The sequence below is a fragment of the Giraffa tippelskirchi genome, chromosome 9, assembly GCF_054371585.1.
Source record: "Giraffa tippelskirchi isolate mGirTip1 chromosome 9, T2T-mGirTip1v1.2.pri, whole genome shotgun sequence".
In the NCBI taxonomy this organism is placed as follows: Eukaryota; Metazoa; Chordata; class Mammalia; order Artiodactyla; family Giraffidae; genus Giraffa; species Giraffa tippelskirchi.
Genome location: NC_137283.1, coordinates 166453638 through 166471643, shown reverse-complemented (window position 1 = coordinate 166471643; position 18006 = coordinate 166453638). Strand labels below are relative to the sequence as shown.

Sequence of the window (18006 nt, the reverse complement as noted above, 5' to 3'; positions counted from 1 at the left end):
CAATTAAAAAGAAAATCACACATCTACATGTGTGACAACATCTACATGATGAAACCCCAAAACTTATACGTGTTAACCTGATCTTCATGAGCACAACAGACAGCCATCTGTTAGTCTGTTGGACTACCCCAGTTCTAACCATGAAGGCCTTTGGCTTAGAACCCATGTTTGCCACTTACCTGCTCTGTAACCTGGGGCGGATCCTCAGGTGGGACCTAGCTTGCCTGCCGTGTGTAAGAGCAACAAAACCTGTTTACAGGCTTTGTGAGAATTAAGGTATGTGGGAAATAGATGGTGCTCAATACACAGGATGTAATAAACACGTTTTGTGAGCAACTGTAAATTTTCACAGTTCTGCCATTTTCACTGCAACAATGACTGAAGCAAGCAAGCAAACACACTGAAATGGTTTCAGGCATTGTATCTAAAATACAATTTTTTTAACAGTATGATCACATGAATCTTACAAAGTTTCATTTACAACATCAATCTAATACTTTTATAAACAGCATTTATTGTACAGAGTACTCTGAAGGAAGAAAAATATGTACAGCCATTTGTTTTCATTAATACATTTCTATTCTGTCCTGCAATACTGAAAAGGCGGAATGTGTCTGGCACAAAAATAACCCTCAGGAGTTACAAATTAGAAAACAACACTTTTAAAAAAGAGTTTTACTTTTCTGGTAGAAATATAAAAACTGTGGTTTATGGGGAAGAAATAAAATAAAGTCCAATCAATTGCTGAGGTGGCTTTAACACTTAGTTTATCCCTTAAACCAACTTGTCAACAACAGTAAGTGTTTAAAATCTAAATATAAATAACAGGCAGCACTGCCCATATAGCAGCACAGTTTGAGCCACTTACAGTGACGCTCGGTGTTCTCTGTGCAGAAACAACACCCCTTCCGGCACCCCATGGGGGTACACGTGGGGGAGAGCTTCACCCGGTGCTGCACCCTACAACCAGACGCCCATCCTCTACCGCATGGAGCCGTCCACACCACCACCGAGTGTACCAGAACCAACTGGTTTAAAGAAATAGACAAGCGGGTGGGGGAGGCAGGAGTGCGCAGCAGCCATTACGTTGTCTTCCTGAAACCCTTCAGGATAGGGTAGATGTTCTCAAAGGCTTCATAAATTTCTGCTCTGACTTTAGCACCTATGAACACAAGTGGAATAGAAAAGAGTCTGAAATGGCATTTCTTAACAAAACCACAAAAGCACAATTCTCTCCATATCCAGTAAGATAGATGCAAGCATTAAAACATTAACAATGGAATCCCTCATCACAACCCTATTTTTGTTTTTAAAGTCGTATTTTCTTAATTTGGCTCAAAAAAAAAAAAATTACCAAAGCAACAACACAGATGACTCCACCTTCCATGCCTACAGTCTGCCCATGTGACAGCTGTTGGTCTCTGTACCAGGTCAGAGCCCAGCAGGGCAGCAGTTGAGAGTGACAGAGTCTTATTCTCTCAATTGCCGCTTTCAACCAAGCTCTTTTGAATCTTCCTTTGTTGAGGCAAAATGATGATGCTGAGGAAAACCAAAGTTTTAGACAATGGTACCCAACTTAAAACACCATCTGTTATGCAATGTAATGCTCATCTTCACCCCTCCCCACCAAGGTGATGCTTCAATTGAAGGATCAGCAAGGCTGTGATCTGACTTTCCTCAGCTCACTGCCTCTGGTGGATATGTTTCCCATCAGTGCTGGGGAAGAGAGAAACGGGGCAAAGCTTCTCTGCAAGTCACTAGTTAACTGTCCCAACACTGTGATATTACTTCTAAGTACTGTGAAAATGCCATTCTCAACACTTTCAAAACTTTAACCACTACTTTCTGTTACAACTTACCTGTTAATACAACTTTTCCAGAAACAAAAATAAGGAGAACAATTCTCGGTTTGATCATTCTGTATATTAAACCAGGAAATAACTCTGGCTCATAACTAGAAGGAAAACAGCAAAAAGTTTAAATTAACAGCTGCTCATGCCTTTAGAAAAACTGAGGACCTGAACAAGGGAAAGCACTGGGTTAGCCACAAACCAACGAGGGGGTGAAGCCCGATTCTGCAAGCAGTGTTCGGCCAGTGAGGCTGACCTGTCACTAGCACTTGAAGACCAGCTAATTCTGTTTCTAATGAATCTGGATTTCCCGACATAAGAGCAAGAGTTTTATAAATATGTTCTGTAGTCTCTGATCTTTATCAAGTTTCATTCTGGACAAGTTTATATCAACTTAAAAGAGCCCAGTAATTATCCATCTATAAGATCTGCCAGTCACACAGTTTATTTTTTAATCATTCACATCTCATTTCCTTAAAGTGAAATATCTTCTAGCTGCTACGTTTGCTCAGGCAATTTAACCAAAGTGACAGAAAAGATACTGGTTGGAGACTGAACCTCGCCCCGTGTTATCTGACTAAAGGCACTATTGGTATAGTTTTATTCTAATCCTACTAACCTCATTTTGCTAGATTGAAAACAGGATGTATGACTGTGCTTAACTTACTGGAAAATTCAAGGCAGGCTTTTCTGAGGAAGGGAGATGCTGGGATGGATACATGAAATGCCAGTGGGAGTTTCTTAGGTAAAAAGTGACAGAAGAGTGTGCCAGGGATAAAAGTGGGATGTGCAAGGGCCCTGGGTGCAAGAGAGGCATGATAAGCTATGGGGCCGCTGTGAGCAGAGAGGCTGGAGAGGTGGTCAGGGACCACCTGCTTTTGAAGTCTTCTTTAAGAAACAGAACAAAAGACTCAAACAACTGGGGGAAAAATTGATACAAGAGGTTGTGGTATTCATTTAAAATGTATTTATTGAGCAATAAAATAATGAAACATACAGAAGGGAATCAATTTCACACCAGTAAAAGGGAGTTTTGGGTGTCACTGAGTTAGAAGACAGAGAAGTAGGAGGCTGGTGAGAATAGTAGGTATTACCAAAGGAACAGGAAGACACTTCAACGATAAATATACCTATCAGTATATTATTTGTTCTTACATACTAATTATTTTGCTTTAAGTTTTATCATGAACAATGTTTAAATAGATTATAAATTAAAATTGTTGCCAAAAGCAACCACCATGTATTTCAGACTTACCTACTGAACTGCTGGTGGGTAAGCACAAGGCCTTCTAACCTTATAGGGAACTTCACATCACAGCTCCCCACCATGTTCTGAATTTTGAAGTCCAAGAACTTAGCTGGAAAACCCAATTTCTGTACAACTCTGGCATATTTTCTTGCTGCTAGTCTAGACTGTTCTTCACTAGGAAAGAAAAAGTGAGCTATTCATATTCAAAGACAGCTAACACAATTATTTAGATGAGTAACTTTCCCACATCCTTGGCAGAAAACTGTAGGCCTACCAAAATGAATACCTTTCAATTCAGCAAATTATTGATAGCCCCAGATTTCATGGATATGAAGTATAACATCAGCATCACCATTATCATTAATATTGCTGTATATAAACCCACAAATTTCTACTGAGATGAAAACCAACAGCGTCATTTTGATAGGAAAATACTGATAAGATTTATACTCAAAGAATGCATACACTAATTCCTCTTTTATATCATGTCTTTCTTTATCCATTCCTAGAACTTATTTGTTGGATAAAATATGACTTAGCAGTGCAGGGCTTATGTAACAAAAGCAGAATGAAAGCAGTAACATCACTGTTGACAAAAGGCTCTCAAGTGCAGGGTCACAAATGACAAAAATCTGGCATGCACACGTGCTGAACTGTACGGAAATAAGGTCGGAACACACATCCTAAACTAATGCCTATTTTTAAGAAAATGAAGTTACCACTGTCTAAGGTGATGAGAATCAACTACTTTAGTAAGAAAGCAATGAGGGACTTCCCTTGTGGTCCAGTGGCTAAGACTCTGTGCCGCCAGTGCAGCGGGCCTGGGTTCAATCCCTGGTCAGGGAACTAGATCCCACATGCTGCAACTAAGAGTTTGCATGTGGCAACTAAAGATCCCCACACGCCACAACATAGATTGAAGATCCTAAAGCATGAAGACCTGGCACAGCCAAATAAATTAATTAATTAAAAAAAAAAAAAGAAAGCAACGATAACATTGTATTAAAGTATTAGCCTAACATCTAGATACCATGACACAGCCCTCTCTTCGTAACATGCAGACCAGGACAATGAACTCCTTTAAACCCACCTCTTGGCTCCTGTGCACACCATCTTCCCGGAACTGAAGATCAGGGCGGTGGTCCGGGGCTCTCTTATTCTCATGATTACAGCAGCAAAACGCTAAAACAGCCAGAGACAACAGTTAATGAGGTCCGGCCAGACTGCCGACTTCCATCAGGAGAACTAAAAACAACCAAGAACATCTGAAAATAATCAGAAGGACCTGGTACTGAGACAGTTATCAAGACACCTGTCATGTGTTTCCTCACAGGACTCCCTTCCATCGCCACATGGCACACATGCTTTTGCATAGGAAACAAACATGTAAACTGTGACGACAGAGGCAGCTGGACCGAGATTTTTGTATTCTGTCCTGCACATCCCAACAACTGAAGATAAATAATATTTGCAAAATTTTAACTGTAAATTTTCTGTTTTATTAATGATTTTTTAGGCAAATCAACTTACAAACCTTTCCACCTCCAGAAGGAATAAATCAGGTTACAAGCATATCAACACACAGGGTAGTGACCTCCCTATTCCCGTAGACTTTTAGAAACTTCACTGATATATTGGCATTTATATAAATGCAATGGCCTCTCTAAAAATGTAGTATCTGCTACCTAATTACACACAAAAAAATCCACATATTTCTAATGAAGATGACTCTGACAAGTTAGCTTTAACAATTTTATTTTAAAAACTACCATCTGTCTTCCTTCTAACTTTACCACCATGTAAAAAATGCTAGCATTATATTCTAGTTTATACAAGTCCCAGGAAATGTCTTATTATTTTGCATTTCCTAAATTCCTTCTATAGTTTTTTACATTTCCTGAATCCCTTTAACCAGTTTTACTGGTTGGATAACTACTATCATTTCATTAGAAAAAAATATGTAAAATTATGTATTCAACTTAATAAAATTACGATAGACAAAAGGTTAATTCTTATAATGCTTCACTCATATGGATTTGCCATATGCATTAGACTGCTATCTTAAAATCTGAAAATTTGTAGGTATTTTCTCCTTAATCTGTTTATTATATAAAAAAATTTTTGGCAGTTATACAAAGGTAGAAAAATATATTAGACTTCCTTGTTCTTATTATACAACTTTAACAATTACTGGTTTTTGGCTAATCTTGTCTCATTCACATGCCCCTTTCCCAATTCTCCAATTGGATTATTTTGAAGTAAATTCCAAGTAGCCTGGCATTCTATTCTATATAGTTTTCAAAACATAAATGGGATGACACTACATATTTGGTTCAGTAACTTCACATGATCCCCTTACAATAAGTATATTAAATTTTATCTTGTGGATTGCTATATTCTGACAGTCTCTTACTTGGCAGTTATTCAATAAAAATGCTACATATTTTGCTTTAAATTCTTGTTTTGTTGGTGTCAACAAACTTAAACACAACATATTCTTTTTAATCTAGAGACCTTGGAAGAAAATTCTGTTATCACTATGGTTTGATACATTACAATTGTTCTGACCTTGGGATTATATTCAGCATTTCGGGCACGAAGTGCAATGGTCTTTAGGTCAAGTTTACAACCAAGATTCACTGTGGATACAATATTTCTGTAATAAATTTGAAAAGAAAACATGATTATTTACTGTTAATTATCTAAAAAACACAATCTTCCCTAATTTTTTTAAATTAAACATTTTTTAATTGCTGACAATTGTTTAAACAAGTACCAAACACCATGCCAACATAATACATAGATAACCTCACTCAGTACTTACAATACACTATGAAGTAATAACTATTAATATTGCCATCTTCAGATGAAGAAACTGCTCTGTATATATATGGCTCCTAAGTGAGGTATGACTTTCTCACTTCTTTCAAAATAAGTATCTTGGACAAACAAAAATTCAATTATCTCTGACAAAGCAAGGAAACCTGCTTTTTCCTCCGATTAACTCTCAGTAGATCAAGGAAACCAGACATCAATATTTATTATGCAGGTCCAATGAAAGTTTCACTTTCTTTCTCTTCTCCTCTCCTTGGGGGCCCCTCACCCTGCCCTCTGCTCCCCCTGATGTCAGGGGGCGACTGGTATTCTGGAGCAGCACCTCCATAACTCTGTGCTGAGGCGCCTGTGCCTCACAGCATGGCAGGCGGGAGACAAAAACTCCCTTTTCATTTTTTAATATTCTTAAACATCTATTTTCTTCTAATCAATTTTATATACACAAGTTCATACAACTTTATTATAATCTATTTACTTCATAGAATCGGTAGCAACATCCCTACTGTCTTCTCTGATTTTAGTACTCTGAGTCTTCACTTTTTGTTAGTCTAACTAAATGTTGATTTTTTTCGAAGAACCAGTCTTTTCTTTCATTGATTTTCTACTGTTTTCTTTTTCTCTATTTCATCTATCTCTGCTCTAATCTTTATTATTTCCTTCCTTCTTACAGCTTTGGGTTTAGTTTGCTCTTTTTCTAATGTTATTGCTTTGAAATATTTCTTATTTTTTAATGTGATCATTTATAGCTATAACTTTCACCCGTAATACCATATTTGTTGCATCCCAAATATGTTTTGTGCTCCATCAGACTTCTCTGCCCATGGAATTTTCCAAGCAATAATACTGGAGTGGGTTGCATTTCTTACTCCAGAGGATCTTCCTGACCCAGGGATCCAACCACATCTCTTGCGCCTCTTGCATTGGCAGGCAATTCTTTATACTACTAGCGCCACCTGGGAAGCCCTATATAGTATTTTCATTTTCATTTGTTTTAACTATTTTCTAACTGCCCCTGTGATCTCTGATTCATTGGCTATTTAAAAGTATATTATTTAATTTCCACAATTCTGTGAATTTTTTGGGATTCTTTGTGTAATACCAGAAATATTAAGGTGCTGGCAAGAAATAAACACCCCATCTGAACTGGGTAAAAATTACAATTTAAACCAAAGGTACAAACTTAAATGGGCATAGGAGCCAGGTAACTGTGCAAGACAATAGCATATGGTGTTTACAAAGGTGAACTAATAAGTGCTTATCTTTCTAAAATCATTAAGATTAAAATTAAAATTATTTTTTTTTTAAATTGTTTCAGATCAAACAAACACCCAGGGCAAGATTTAGGTCTCTGTGTAACAGTCATGATCCATGATTAAATATTACTTAGTTCTAAAAATGATTAGGAATGACTTGCATGAAAACTGGGTGATGTATTTATTACAAACAACCCTTCATGTGGTTATAAGCTTCCTAAAGGCAAAAGCTACATACTTCTTATTGACAGATATGAGGATATCTGTTTTTCAGGGAGGAGAAATTTTCCCTACCTGTTCCCCTACCCCCTTTTCTGTTACATACAGGGCCCACTTCATATAGGTAGAAAAATCCATTTAGGGCAAGAACAGTCATCCTCAGCTTGTGGGAAGGACACAACTCTTCAAAGATTTTTATGCAGCCCTTATAATAACCAATGAAGAAAAATAAGGACCACTATGAACTATGATGCTTCTGTGACTTGGCAATTAATCTTTCCAAAGACTTAAAACACCACAAGGGAGGGAGACTACATAAGGCTTGATCTGATTAATCAGCTACAGCGACATGTCGACAACAATAATGCAATCCAAACTGGACTTCACTGGCCCAAGCATATAAGCACAGCTACCAAATTTCTGAGAATGTTATGAGAGACCTTTACTGGGGGCACTGACTCACTAAGACAGCTTTCTTTCCCTTTCCCAAGTGAGATAAAGCAAGTTTTGATGCGTGATCACCATTAACACCACACAAATAAGTCAATCCATCTGAGAACAAAAACAGCAGCACAGTTGCGGAGGGAGGCTCCCTCCAGGGCAGGGACAAGACGCGCAAGGAGAACTCACTGCAGCTGCGGCACAATCCCGGAGCTCTCTGAGGCTGGCGTGGCAGGGGTGATGGGCGTCATGGGGGTCATGGGGGAGGGATACAGGGGAGTGGTGCCTGGCAAGGGTGCAGTCGTAAGAGTCTGTGAGTGGAAGAGCTGTGGTGTCTGGCCCGAGGGCCCCTGGGTTGCCTGCTGGGACGTCGACTGCTGGACGGCTGCCACTGCCGCCTGCTGCTGCTGCTGCTGCTGCTGCTGTTGCTGTTGCTGCTGCTGCTGCTGCCTTTGCTGCTCTTCCAAAATAGACAGACTGTTGGTGTTCTGAATAGGCTGTGGAGTCAGTCCTGTGCCGTAAGGCATCATTGGACTAAAGATAGGGATTCCAGGAGTCATGGCACCCTGTGGACAGTTAGAGAACAATGGGTTAGATTGGTTGGTGTCGAGTGTCTGCAGAACTGCAGGTGAGATGTGCAAAGACAGGCACCATCCAAGATCAAATGGGGCTATTAAGCCGTCATCTCACACACATCACGTTCTTCTTCACCACAGCATAGCAGCATGGTAGGTAAGAGCTTAGGATGTGGAAGGAGACCTAGGTGTGAAATTCAACGAACAACACGTGAGAATTTAGGAAGATGTTTAACCCTTCAGGCTCTAGAGGCTAATAATGCTCTAAGACTTTGAAAAAATTGAGAATTTCTATTCTTTGAAAGATACCATTAAGAAAATTAAAAATTAAGCTACAGGTTAGGAGAAAACATCTACCATACATACATCTGAGAAAGAACCTATATTGTTCCAGAATAAAGAACAATCAAAATGCAATAAAAGATGAACAAACAGACCAATAAAGAATGGGCAAAAGATGTGAAGGACATTTTACAAATGAAGATACATGAACAGTTAATAAGCAGTTGACAAAATGCTCAAGATCGTTAAGTCAACAGGAAAACACTTTTACTTTTAGACTCAAGTGAAAACAGAAGTGCTGGTGAGGGTGTGGAGCAACGAGAACTCTCACACGCTGCTGGTGGGACTTGAGAACATGCAGGGCACTTTCTTATAAAGTTAAACACACACTTACACAATGACCCAGCAATCCCACTCCTGGGTATCTACCCAAGAGAAATAAAAATATAGCAGACATGAAGAATGTACACATACAGCACCTTTATTCATAACTGCTTCAACCTAGAAACAGCCCTAATGTCAGCAACTGGAAAACAAACTGTGGTACACCCACACAAGAGGGCCATTTGGCAATAAAAAGGAGTTTGCTGATATATGCAAACATTATGCTGGGCTAAGATGACAGACACACAAAAAGCACATACTGACTGGTATGATGCCACCTGCACGATATTCTAGCATAGACAAAACTATCTCTAAGTCTGGAAAGTGGATCAGCTGTTGCCTGGGGCTAGGGGAGTAACTGTAAAGGGGCACAGAGGGATTTTTAGGCTGAAATGTTCCAGAACTTTCACAGGTGCATACACTTATCAGAACACACACCTAAAAATGGGTATTTTTATTTAACAGAAGTTATTAAAAAATTTTAAAAGCAGATATGTTATTTGGAACCTTAAACATGAAAAGGAAAAGATAAAGCTAGAAAATAATTAGGTTACTTCCAAAATCAAACTCTATATAATCACTCGGACCACTTTCATAAGTGTTTATCAAAAGATTAAGTCTTATAGACAAATATATATTTTAGCTTCCAAACTTCCCAAATTAAACGCTATCATGCCTATTCAAAATCTAAAGGAAATTCTCAACGAAATAAAGAAGACTTAAAAAAATGTTAAGTGCATTTTCCACAGATGCAGATGGCTTAATTCCCTTCCTTCCCTTTTACAGTATCTCTAACAGTGCAGATTCTGTCCCATAGGCACCCTCCCTCCAGTTGCATTACCTGAGGGGAGGCCAGGCCCTGGGCATAAGGTGGGAGGCTGTTGTTCTGATCCATGATGTTCACTTTCTTGGCAAATCAAAAACCTTTGGATTGGAAATTGCCTCAGCATTCAGTCTTCTCCTAGAGCATCCCCAGCACACTCTTCCTGGTGCCTTCCTCAGCTCTGGGGGTTATCTTCGTGCACACCAAGAAACAGTGGTGCTGCTTTGCAAAGATCTGAAGTTTAATGTAAGAATACAGGTAAGCTATACAGCTTTATAAATTAGTTTCATGGTTTTAAACACATTTAAAAACCCAATCAAGCTATTCTGGAATCCATTTCCTTTTACCTTACAAAGCTGAAACCTTATTCTGTCCATGTTTTTCATGACTGCATGCAAAACAGTCAACAGGACAAAAACTGTTCTTTAGGTGTTCAATTTATAGTCTTATAATGTTAAATGCTAAGGTACATAACCAGCATTCAAAACTTTTGGGGAAAAATATCCAAGGAAAATGAATTCCTAAGGAAACTGTCATATCCGAGTAGAAATATTTATTATGCACTGTATACATGGTAACTATTAGGCTGAATTTAAGTTTTTAAATATTTCATTCAGTTTTCTATCCTCTATAATGTCTTGGGCATTAAGTTTAATAAATTTTGAATTGTATCCAATACACTTTAGCGTGATCATTTATTGAGAAACTACCTTAAATAAATAACATACTGTGATAGAAGCTGTACATACATAAAAATAAGACATGATGTTCTTATATATGTAATACCTTTACCTCTTCAGAGCAAACAATACCAATATGCCTGTACCTGGCTTTCCTTAAATCATCTCTTACTGGCTACACATTTGAAATTCCTTTCAGGTTAAAGAACTGAGTGACTAATGAAAGACCTTTTATTCAGTTTAGTTCGTATGGACTCCTACTGTGCTGAAGGTCGCTGTGAGAACTGACTGATTCAAACAGGACTGATTAATACCTTAAGAACAGCATCCAGTTATCACACAGTAAGCGCAGGGTAAATGCCAGCTATTACTATTAGATTTCAGTTTAAATGTTATCAATCTAGTAAGATATTCTCACACAGAACACATAGATCTTAAAGTTGCAAATTATATGTCAAAGACCCGCATGTACCTCAAGCACGTACTTGTATAAAAAAGCACTCAGAATCCGGCAGTGACTCTGAAAGGACAAAGGACTCCGAAGACTATATATCCTACATACCTATCAGTGGGAAGCAGACCAAACACAAAGAAAGCTGCTTCCGAAAACAGACATATAAGAAAATTATGCTCTTTCGGACACTGTCATCCTATTACAACAGAGTGCTGCAAATATAAAAATTAAGAGATATATATATATATAGTCCCTGGCATCAAACAGTTCAATTTGTATAGGATATGCAAATAATCACTGCAAAGCTTAAGTGCTAGAATAGCAGATACGCACTATGCTAAGCCCCTTGAGTGAAGAAACCAGGAAGATATGTTTTCGTAATCTCTATACTTGGTACAGTGTCTGACATATAATATGTTGATGATGAATGAATACATGCTTTCCTTTAGTAGCTAGGTCACGTCCGACTCTTTTGCAACCACATGGACTACATAGTCCACCAAGCTTCTCTGTCCACAGGATCTTCCAGGCAGGAATACTGGAGTGGGTTGCCATTTCCTTCTCTAGAGGATCTTCCCAACCCAGGGATCCAACTGGTGTCTCCTGCAACTGCAAGTGGATTCCTTACTACTGAGCCACCCGGGAGGCCCAAATGAATGCATACATGCTCGAGAAAAGAAGGCAATGTTAACTGCCAAGTGTTCAGAAGAGTATGCTTATAAAGCAAGGACCATCGAACTTGGGTCTAGCAAGGTGAGCAGGAATTTACATTCAGCCTTTCAGGCAGAAGAACCATCAAGCACAAAGAGACAAAAATTGAAACAGCATGCAAGCAACAAACTAAGCATGACTGCATGGAATGTTCTGCAGGGGATGAGACAGCAAATGTAAGTGGGGTCACGTTATGTTACATAAGCAATACAAGCAGTGACAAGGTTTTGAAGTGCCCCGTGAGTAGATCTACTGTGGCAAGAGTATGAATGAACTCTAAGAGATAAAACTGGAGGCTGGAAGTTCAGTTTAAGACTCACTGCTACGGTTGAGGCAAGAGATAATGAGGGCAGGATTGAAACCACTCATTAATACGAACAGATTGATCCAGAAGCTCCTGACCCCTTTCTGCAAACTAAGTCTAGAGAAAAAATCTGAGGAAGAAGTAGTTGAGGCCACATGTCACCGTCGTTCACAGCTCATCTGTAATTCGAAGTGACGGCACTGACCATCTTCCCTTAAAGCCGCAGTTACTGCTGCACTAACTCATCCTCCGGAGGAGGCAGCGGCACCCACTCCAGTGCTCTTGCCTGGGAAACCCCATGGACGGAGGAGCCTGGTAGACTGCAGCCCATGGGGCCGAGAAGAGTCGGACACGACTGAGGGACTTCACTTTCACTTTCATGCACTGGAGGAGGATATGGCAACCCACTCCAGTGTTCTTGCCTGGAGAATCCCTGGGACGGAGGAGCCTGGTGGGCTGCCGTCTATGAGGTCGCACAGAGTCGGACACGACTGACGCGACTTAGCAGCAGCAGCAACCTATCCTCAGAAAAGACAGCTGTTTGCAGCATCTCCTCATCTTTTGGTAACTGAAGCATCAAATTTGATATCTTGGGGAGACAATCACTGATAAGTGAAAAGAATCAATAAATTCTGCATAGTCTCCTCGTGTCTGCGTACCTCAATCAAGAATAATCTTTTCAGAGACGCCTACCTAAAGTATTACATGCGAAAACCACACTGTCCAGGGCCTAGACAGGGACACCTTTGTATTTGTGTATCATGCTCTAACGTGCCTGAAGTGTCCGGCCTCTGACAAAACGTTAAAAAGTTTCAAGCGCAACTTTATTATAAAACTACCCCTGTTGGTAGCAAAACAGGTGGGCACAGGCCAGGGTGAATATGCCTTTCAATAAAGAGAATTAAGGGATGGCAGGGTCCTGGATGAGCGGGACTGTGCCGCCTCAGGCCTCACCAGCACCCGGCGCCCGCGCTCGTACAAGGAGCCACAGCAGAGGGCGCCGGGCGAGAGCCACGGCCCGGAGAGGCCGAAGGGGCGGCAGCACGAGCCAGAGGAACGGCCCCCGCGGTCTCCGGATCCATTCCGCGCCTCTCCGCTCCACCACCCCCAGGAAGTCGTTGCAGTGACCGCTCTGCAGTAATTCTCAGAGAGAAGTTAACAGGGTGGTTACCTGGAGTCACTGCACAGACGACTACCGGTCAGAGAAAACGAAGTTCTGCACCCTGCGGCCCAGACGCCCGCCACGGCGACCCTTCCCGATCCCACAGGACTCCGGGCGCGCGTTGATAACGTCACTTCCGCCAGTTTCACCCTCGGCTTTAGCAAGCTGCCCACGAGGGGCGCTGGCCGTGGTAAGTGTTGGGCGCCGTGTGACTTGCTCTGACTTCCTTGGATACTCGACTTTAGAGAAACAAGAGACGGGGCGGAGCACTTCTGGCTTCCGGGAGAGGCCACCCTGCCAGAATATGTTGATTGGTTGCTGCTGGATGTCGACAAGATATTGATTTTTAAATATTGACTGTTTACACCACCTAGCGGTGTGACACTGAGCAAGTTACCAGACCGCTCCACCTCAGTTTCTTCATGTATAGGATGGAATGGTAATAGCGCTTGTCCTCTAAGAACAATGTGAGAAGAATCAAGGAAATTCATGAACAGTGCCTGGCGCGCGGTAATGGGTGTTTAGCTATTCTCAAACATGTGGAATGATTAAAAAAAAAAAAAAAAAAAACAGATAGCCTGCTGCCATCTTATGAAATCTTATCACATTTGTCACAGAGACTATAGGTAAAGTTGGACCCCAGAGAACCTCTCCTATGTTTCCGTTCAGTCGCTCAGTCGTGTCAGACTCTTTGTGACTCCATGGATTGCAGCATGCCAGGCTTTCCTGTCCATCACCAACTCCCAGAGCTTGCTCAAACTCATGTCCATCGAGTCGGTGACGCCATCCAACCATCTCATCTTCTGTCGTCCGGTACTCCTCCTGCCTTCAATCTTTCCCAGCATCAGGGTCTTTTCCAGTGAGTCAGTTCTTCGCATCAGGTGGCCAGAGTATTGGAGCTTCAGCATCAGTCCTTCCAATGAATATTCAGGACTGATTTCCTTTAGGATTGACTGGTTTGATCTCCTTGCAGTCCAGGGGACTCTCAAGAGTCTTCTCCAACACCACAGTTTCAAAAGCATCAATTCTTCGGCGCTCAGCTTTCTTTATAGTCCAACTCTCACATTCATACATGACTACTGGAAAAACCATAGCTTTGACTAGACGGACCTTTGTTGGCAAAGTAATGTCTCTGCTTTTTAATACACTGTCTAGGTTGGTCATAGCTTTTCTTCCAAGGAGCAAACGTCTTTTAATCTCATGGCTGCAGTCACCATCTGCAGTGATTTTGGAGCCCAAGAAAATAAAGTCTGTCACTGTTGCCATTGTTTCCCCATCTATTTGCGATGAAGTGATAGGACCAGTTGCCATGATCTGAAGTTTTTTGAATGTTGAGTTTTAAGCCAGCTTTTTCACTCTCCTCTTTCACTTTCATCAAGTGGCTCTTCAGTTCCTCTGCACTTTCTGCCATAAGGGTGGTGTTATTTGCGTATCTGAGGCTATTGATATTTCTCCCAGCAATCTTGATTCCAGCTTGTGCTTCATCCAGCCCGGCATTTCACATGATGTACTCTGCACATAAGTTAAATAAGCAGGGTGACAACATACAGCCCTGACATACTCCTTCCCCTATTTGGAACCAATTTGTTGTTCCATGTCTGGTTCTAGCTGTTGCTTCTTGATCTGCATATAGATTTCTCAGGAGGCAGGTAAGTTGGTCTGCTGTTCCTATCTCTTTAAGAATTTTCCACAGTTTGTTGTAATCCACACAGTCAAAGGCTTTGGAGTAGTCAATAAAGTAGAAATAGATGTTTTTCTGGAACTTTCTTGCTTTTTTGATGATCCAATGGATGTTGGGAATTTGATCTCTGTCTAAATCCAGCTTGAACATCCGGAAGTTCTCAGTTCAAGTACTATTGAAGCCTGGCTTGGAGAATTTTGAGCATTACTTTGCTAGCATGTGAGATGAGTGTAATTGTGCAGTAGTTTGAACACTCTTTGGCACTACCTTTCTTTTGGATTGGAATGAAAACTGACCTTTGCCACTGCTGAGTTTTCCAAATTTGCTGGCATATTGAGTGCAGCACTTTCACAGCAGCATCTTTTAGGACTTGAAATAGCTCAGCTGGAATTCAACCACCACTAGCTTTGTCCATAGTGATGCTTCCTAAGACCCACTTGACTTCGCATTCCACGTGCGCATTCTTTGGCTCTAGGTGAGTGATCACACTATTGTGGTTATCTGGCTCATAAAGATCTTTTTTGTAAAGTTCTTCTGTGTATTCTTGCCACCTTTTCTTAATATCTTCTGTTTCTGTTAGGTCCATACCATTTCTGTCCTTTATTATGCCCATCTTTGCATGAAATGTTCCCTTGGTATCTCTAATATCTTATGGTTCATTTAGGCATAATCGCAGGTTGTAATGCTTGTGAGTTTGCTTCCTTTGTACTTCACATGATCAATGAGGTTGTGTGCTCCTTAAGGATAGGAAAGGTTTTACAGAATTTTTGTATCCAAGACAGTACTGAATAAATACAATACTTCTCTATCCATAACCATCAAAGAAAACCCTTTCTTTTACCCTTGTTTACAGTAAAGTATAGGAAAAGTTTTAATTAAATAAGTACTTTTCAAAAATCTTTCTCTGCTTCCAGAATTGCATGTATATATCAGGCAGTCCATTCTATATTAGTCAACAGCTTGCTTGCTTTTTTTAATAACACTTTTATATTGCAAAGTATGATATTCATATAAAGAAATATGTAAACATGTGTACAGATTAATAGATGGTATTAAATCAAGTAAGGGCAGTACATGAACCAAGAATGTCCAGATGTACAAGCTGGATTTAGAAAAGGCAGAGGTACCAGAGATCAAATTGCCAACATCCCCTGGATCATAGAGAAAGCAAGGGAATTCCAAAAAAAATCTGCTTCATTGACTTCACTAAAGCCTTTGACTGTGTGGATCACAACAAACTATGGAAAATTCTTAGAGTGATGGGAATACCAGACCAGCTTACCTATCTCCTGAGAAACTTGTATGCAGGTCAAGAAGCAACAGAACCAGACATGGAACAATGGACGGGTTCAAAATTGGGAAAGGAGCACATCAAGGCCGTACACTGTCACCCTGCTTATTTAACATATGCAGAGTACATCATGCAAAATGTGGGGCTGGATGAACCTCAAGTTGGAATCAAGATTTCCTGGAGAAATATCAACAACCTCATATATGCAGATGATACCACTCTAATGGCAGAAAGCAAAGAGGAACTAAAGAGCCTCTTGATGAGGATGAAAGAGGAGAGTGAAAAAGCTGGCTTAAAACTCAACATTCAGAAAATGAAGATCATGGCATCTGGTCCCATCACTTCATAGCAAATAGATAGGGAAAAAGTGGAGACAGTGACAGATTTGATCTTCTTGGGCTCCAAATCACTGCAGTGACTGCAGCCATGAAATTCAAAGACGTTTGCTCCTTGGAAGGAAAGCTATGACCAACCGAGACAGTGTATTAAAAAGCAGAGACATCACTTTGCTGGTAAAGTCTGTATAGGCAAAGCTGTGATTTTTCCAGCAGTCATGTACAGATGTGAGAGTTGGACCATAAAGAAGGCTGAGTGCCAAAGAATTGATGCTTTTGAACTGTGGTGTTGGAGAAGACTCCTGAGAGTCCCTTGGACTGCAAGGAAATCCAACCAGTCAATCCTAAAGGAAATCAACCCTAAATATTATTTGGAAAGACTGCAATACTTTGGCCACTTGATGCAAAGAGCTGATTCATTAGAAAAGACCCTGATGCTGGGAAAGAATGAGGGCAGGAGGAGAAGGGGGGACGGGTGACAGAAGATGAGATGGTTGGATGTGATCGACACAATGGACATGGGTTTGAGCAAATTCTGGGAGATAGTGAAGGACAGGGAAGCCTAGTGTGCTGCAGTTTATGGGGTTGCAAAGAGTTGGACACGACTTAGCGACTGAACAACAGCAACAAAGGGTTCCCCTGGTGGCTCAGTGGTAAAGAATCTGCCTGCCAATACAAGCGATACAGGAGATAGGTTTTCGATTCCTGGGTGAGGAAGATCCCTTGGAGGAGGAAATGTCAACCTACTCCAGTATTCTTGCCTGTAAATATCCCATGGATAGAGGAGCCTGGTGGGCTATAGTCCATGTGGTCGCAAAGAGTCAGACGCGCCTGATCGACTGAGCAGGCACGCATTAAATGAATAAAGAAACCCAGTATTGCTAGCACTACAACCTTCAACCCATCCCTAGCCAAGCAGGACCTTCCCACTCACTGTGTGCTCCTAAGGTACACAGTATGTATTCTTTGGCTCAACGTCTTCAGACTCATCCATTTTGATGTGCCTTCCCTCTAGCCAAAGTCAGTTAATTTTCTTGCTCTGGCACATCCCTCAGTTGCTTTATCCATTCTGCAGTTTATGGGCATTTAGCTCATTTCCAGTTTGGGGCTATTAAGAACATGCTTTATGAACATTCTTACACGTCTTTCTGGCCAGGGTACATACCTCGGCGTGAAACTGCTGGGTCATGATGTGTGTGTATTTTCAACTATGTCAAGTAATGCCAGTCCCTTTTCGAAATACGGCTGTAGTAATTTACACTCCAACAGAGTCTTCGAGTTTCCGTTGCTCCATAGTTTTTCCAATTTCTTTGTAAGCTCAGACTTTAAAATTTCTATCCATCAGGAGCGACTTCGAATGTCTGCCTGGAAAAGAAAGCCTTTACCTCACTGCCAGGTCTCTTCGAAGAACGGGCGCTGGTTACCGACTGGAAGGCGACGGCTCTGGCCTCCAGGAGCAACGACTGGCGCGAGATAG

General features: G+C 40.9%; 1 protein-coding gene across 3 annotated transcripts; it reads right to left on the bottom strand.

The window, feature by feature from the left end:
* Positions 1 to 494: 494 nt before the first annotated feature.
* TBP (TATA-box binding protein) lies at positions 495 to 17990 on the bottom strand. Of its 3 annotated transcripts, none has more exons than XM_081529807.1 (8): positions 17695 to 17990; positions 9930 to 10145; positions 8037 to 8413; positions 5668 to 5755; positions 4190 to 4281; positions 3106 to 3273; positions 1860 to 1954; positions 495 to 1162 (listed from the first exon to the last, which is right to left on the bottom strand). In XM_081529807.1, the coding sequence occupies exons 2-8, from the start codon at positions 9981 to 9983 to the stop codon at positions 1083 to 1085; spliced, it is 954 nt and encodes a 317-aa protein (XP_081385933.1). In that variant the 5' UTR covers positions 9984 to 10145; positions 17695 to 17990; the 3' UTR covers positions 495 to 1082. The 3 variants fall into 3 exon arrangements, with proteins under 3 accessions (XP_081385933.1, XP_081385935.1, XP_081385934.1); XM_081529809.1 differs by lacking the exon at positions 17695 to 17990 and adding an exon at positions 13232 to 13342 and having other exon boundaries at positions 9930 to 11654; XM_081529808.1 differs by lacking the exon at positions 17695 to 17990 and adding an exon at positions 13232 to 13342.
* Positions 17991 to 18006: the final 16 nt, after the last annotated feature.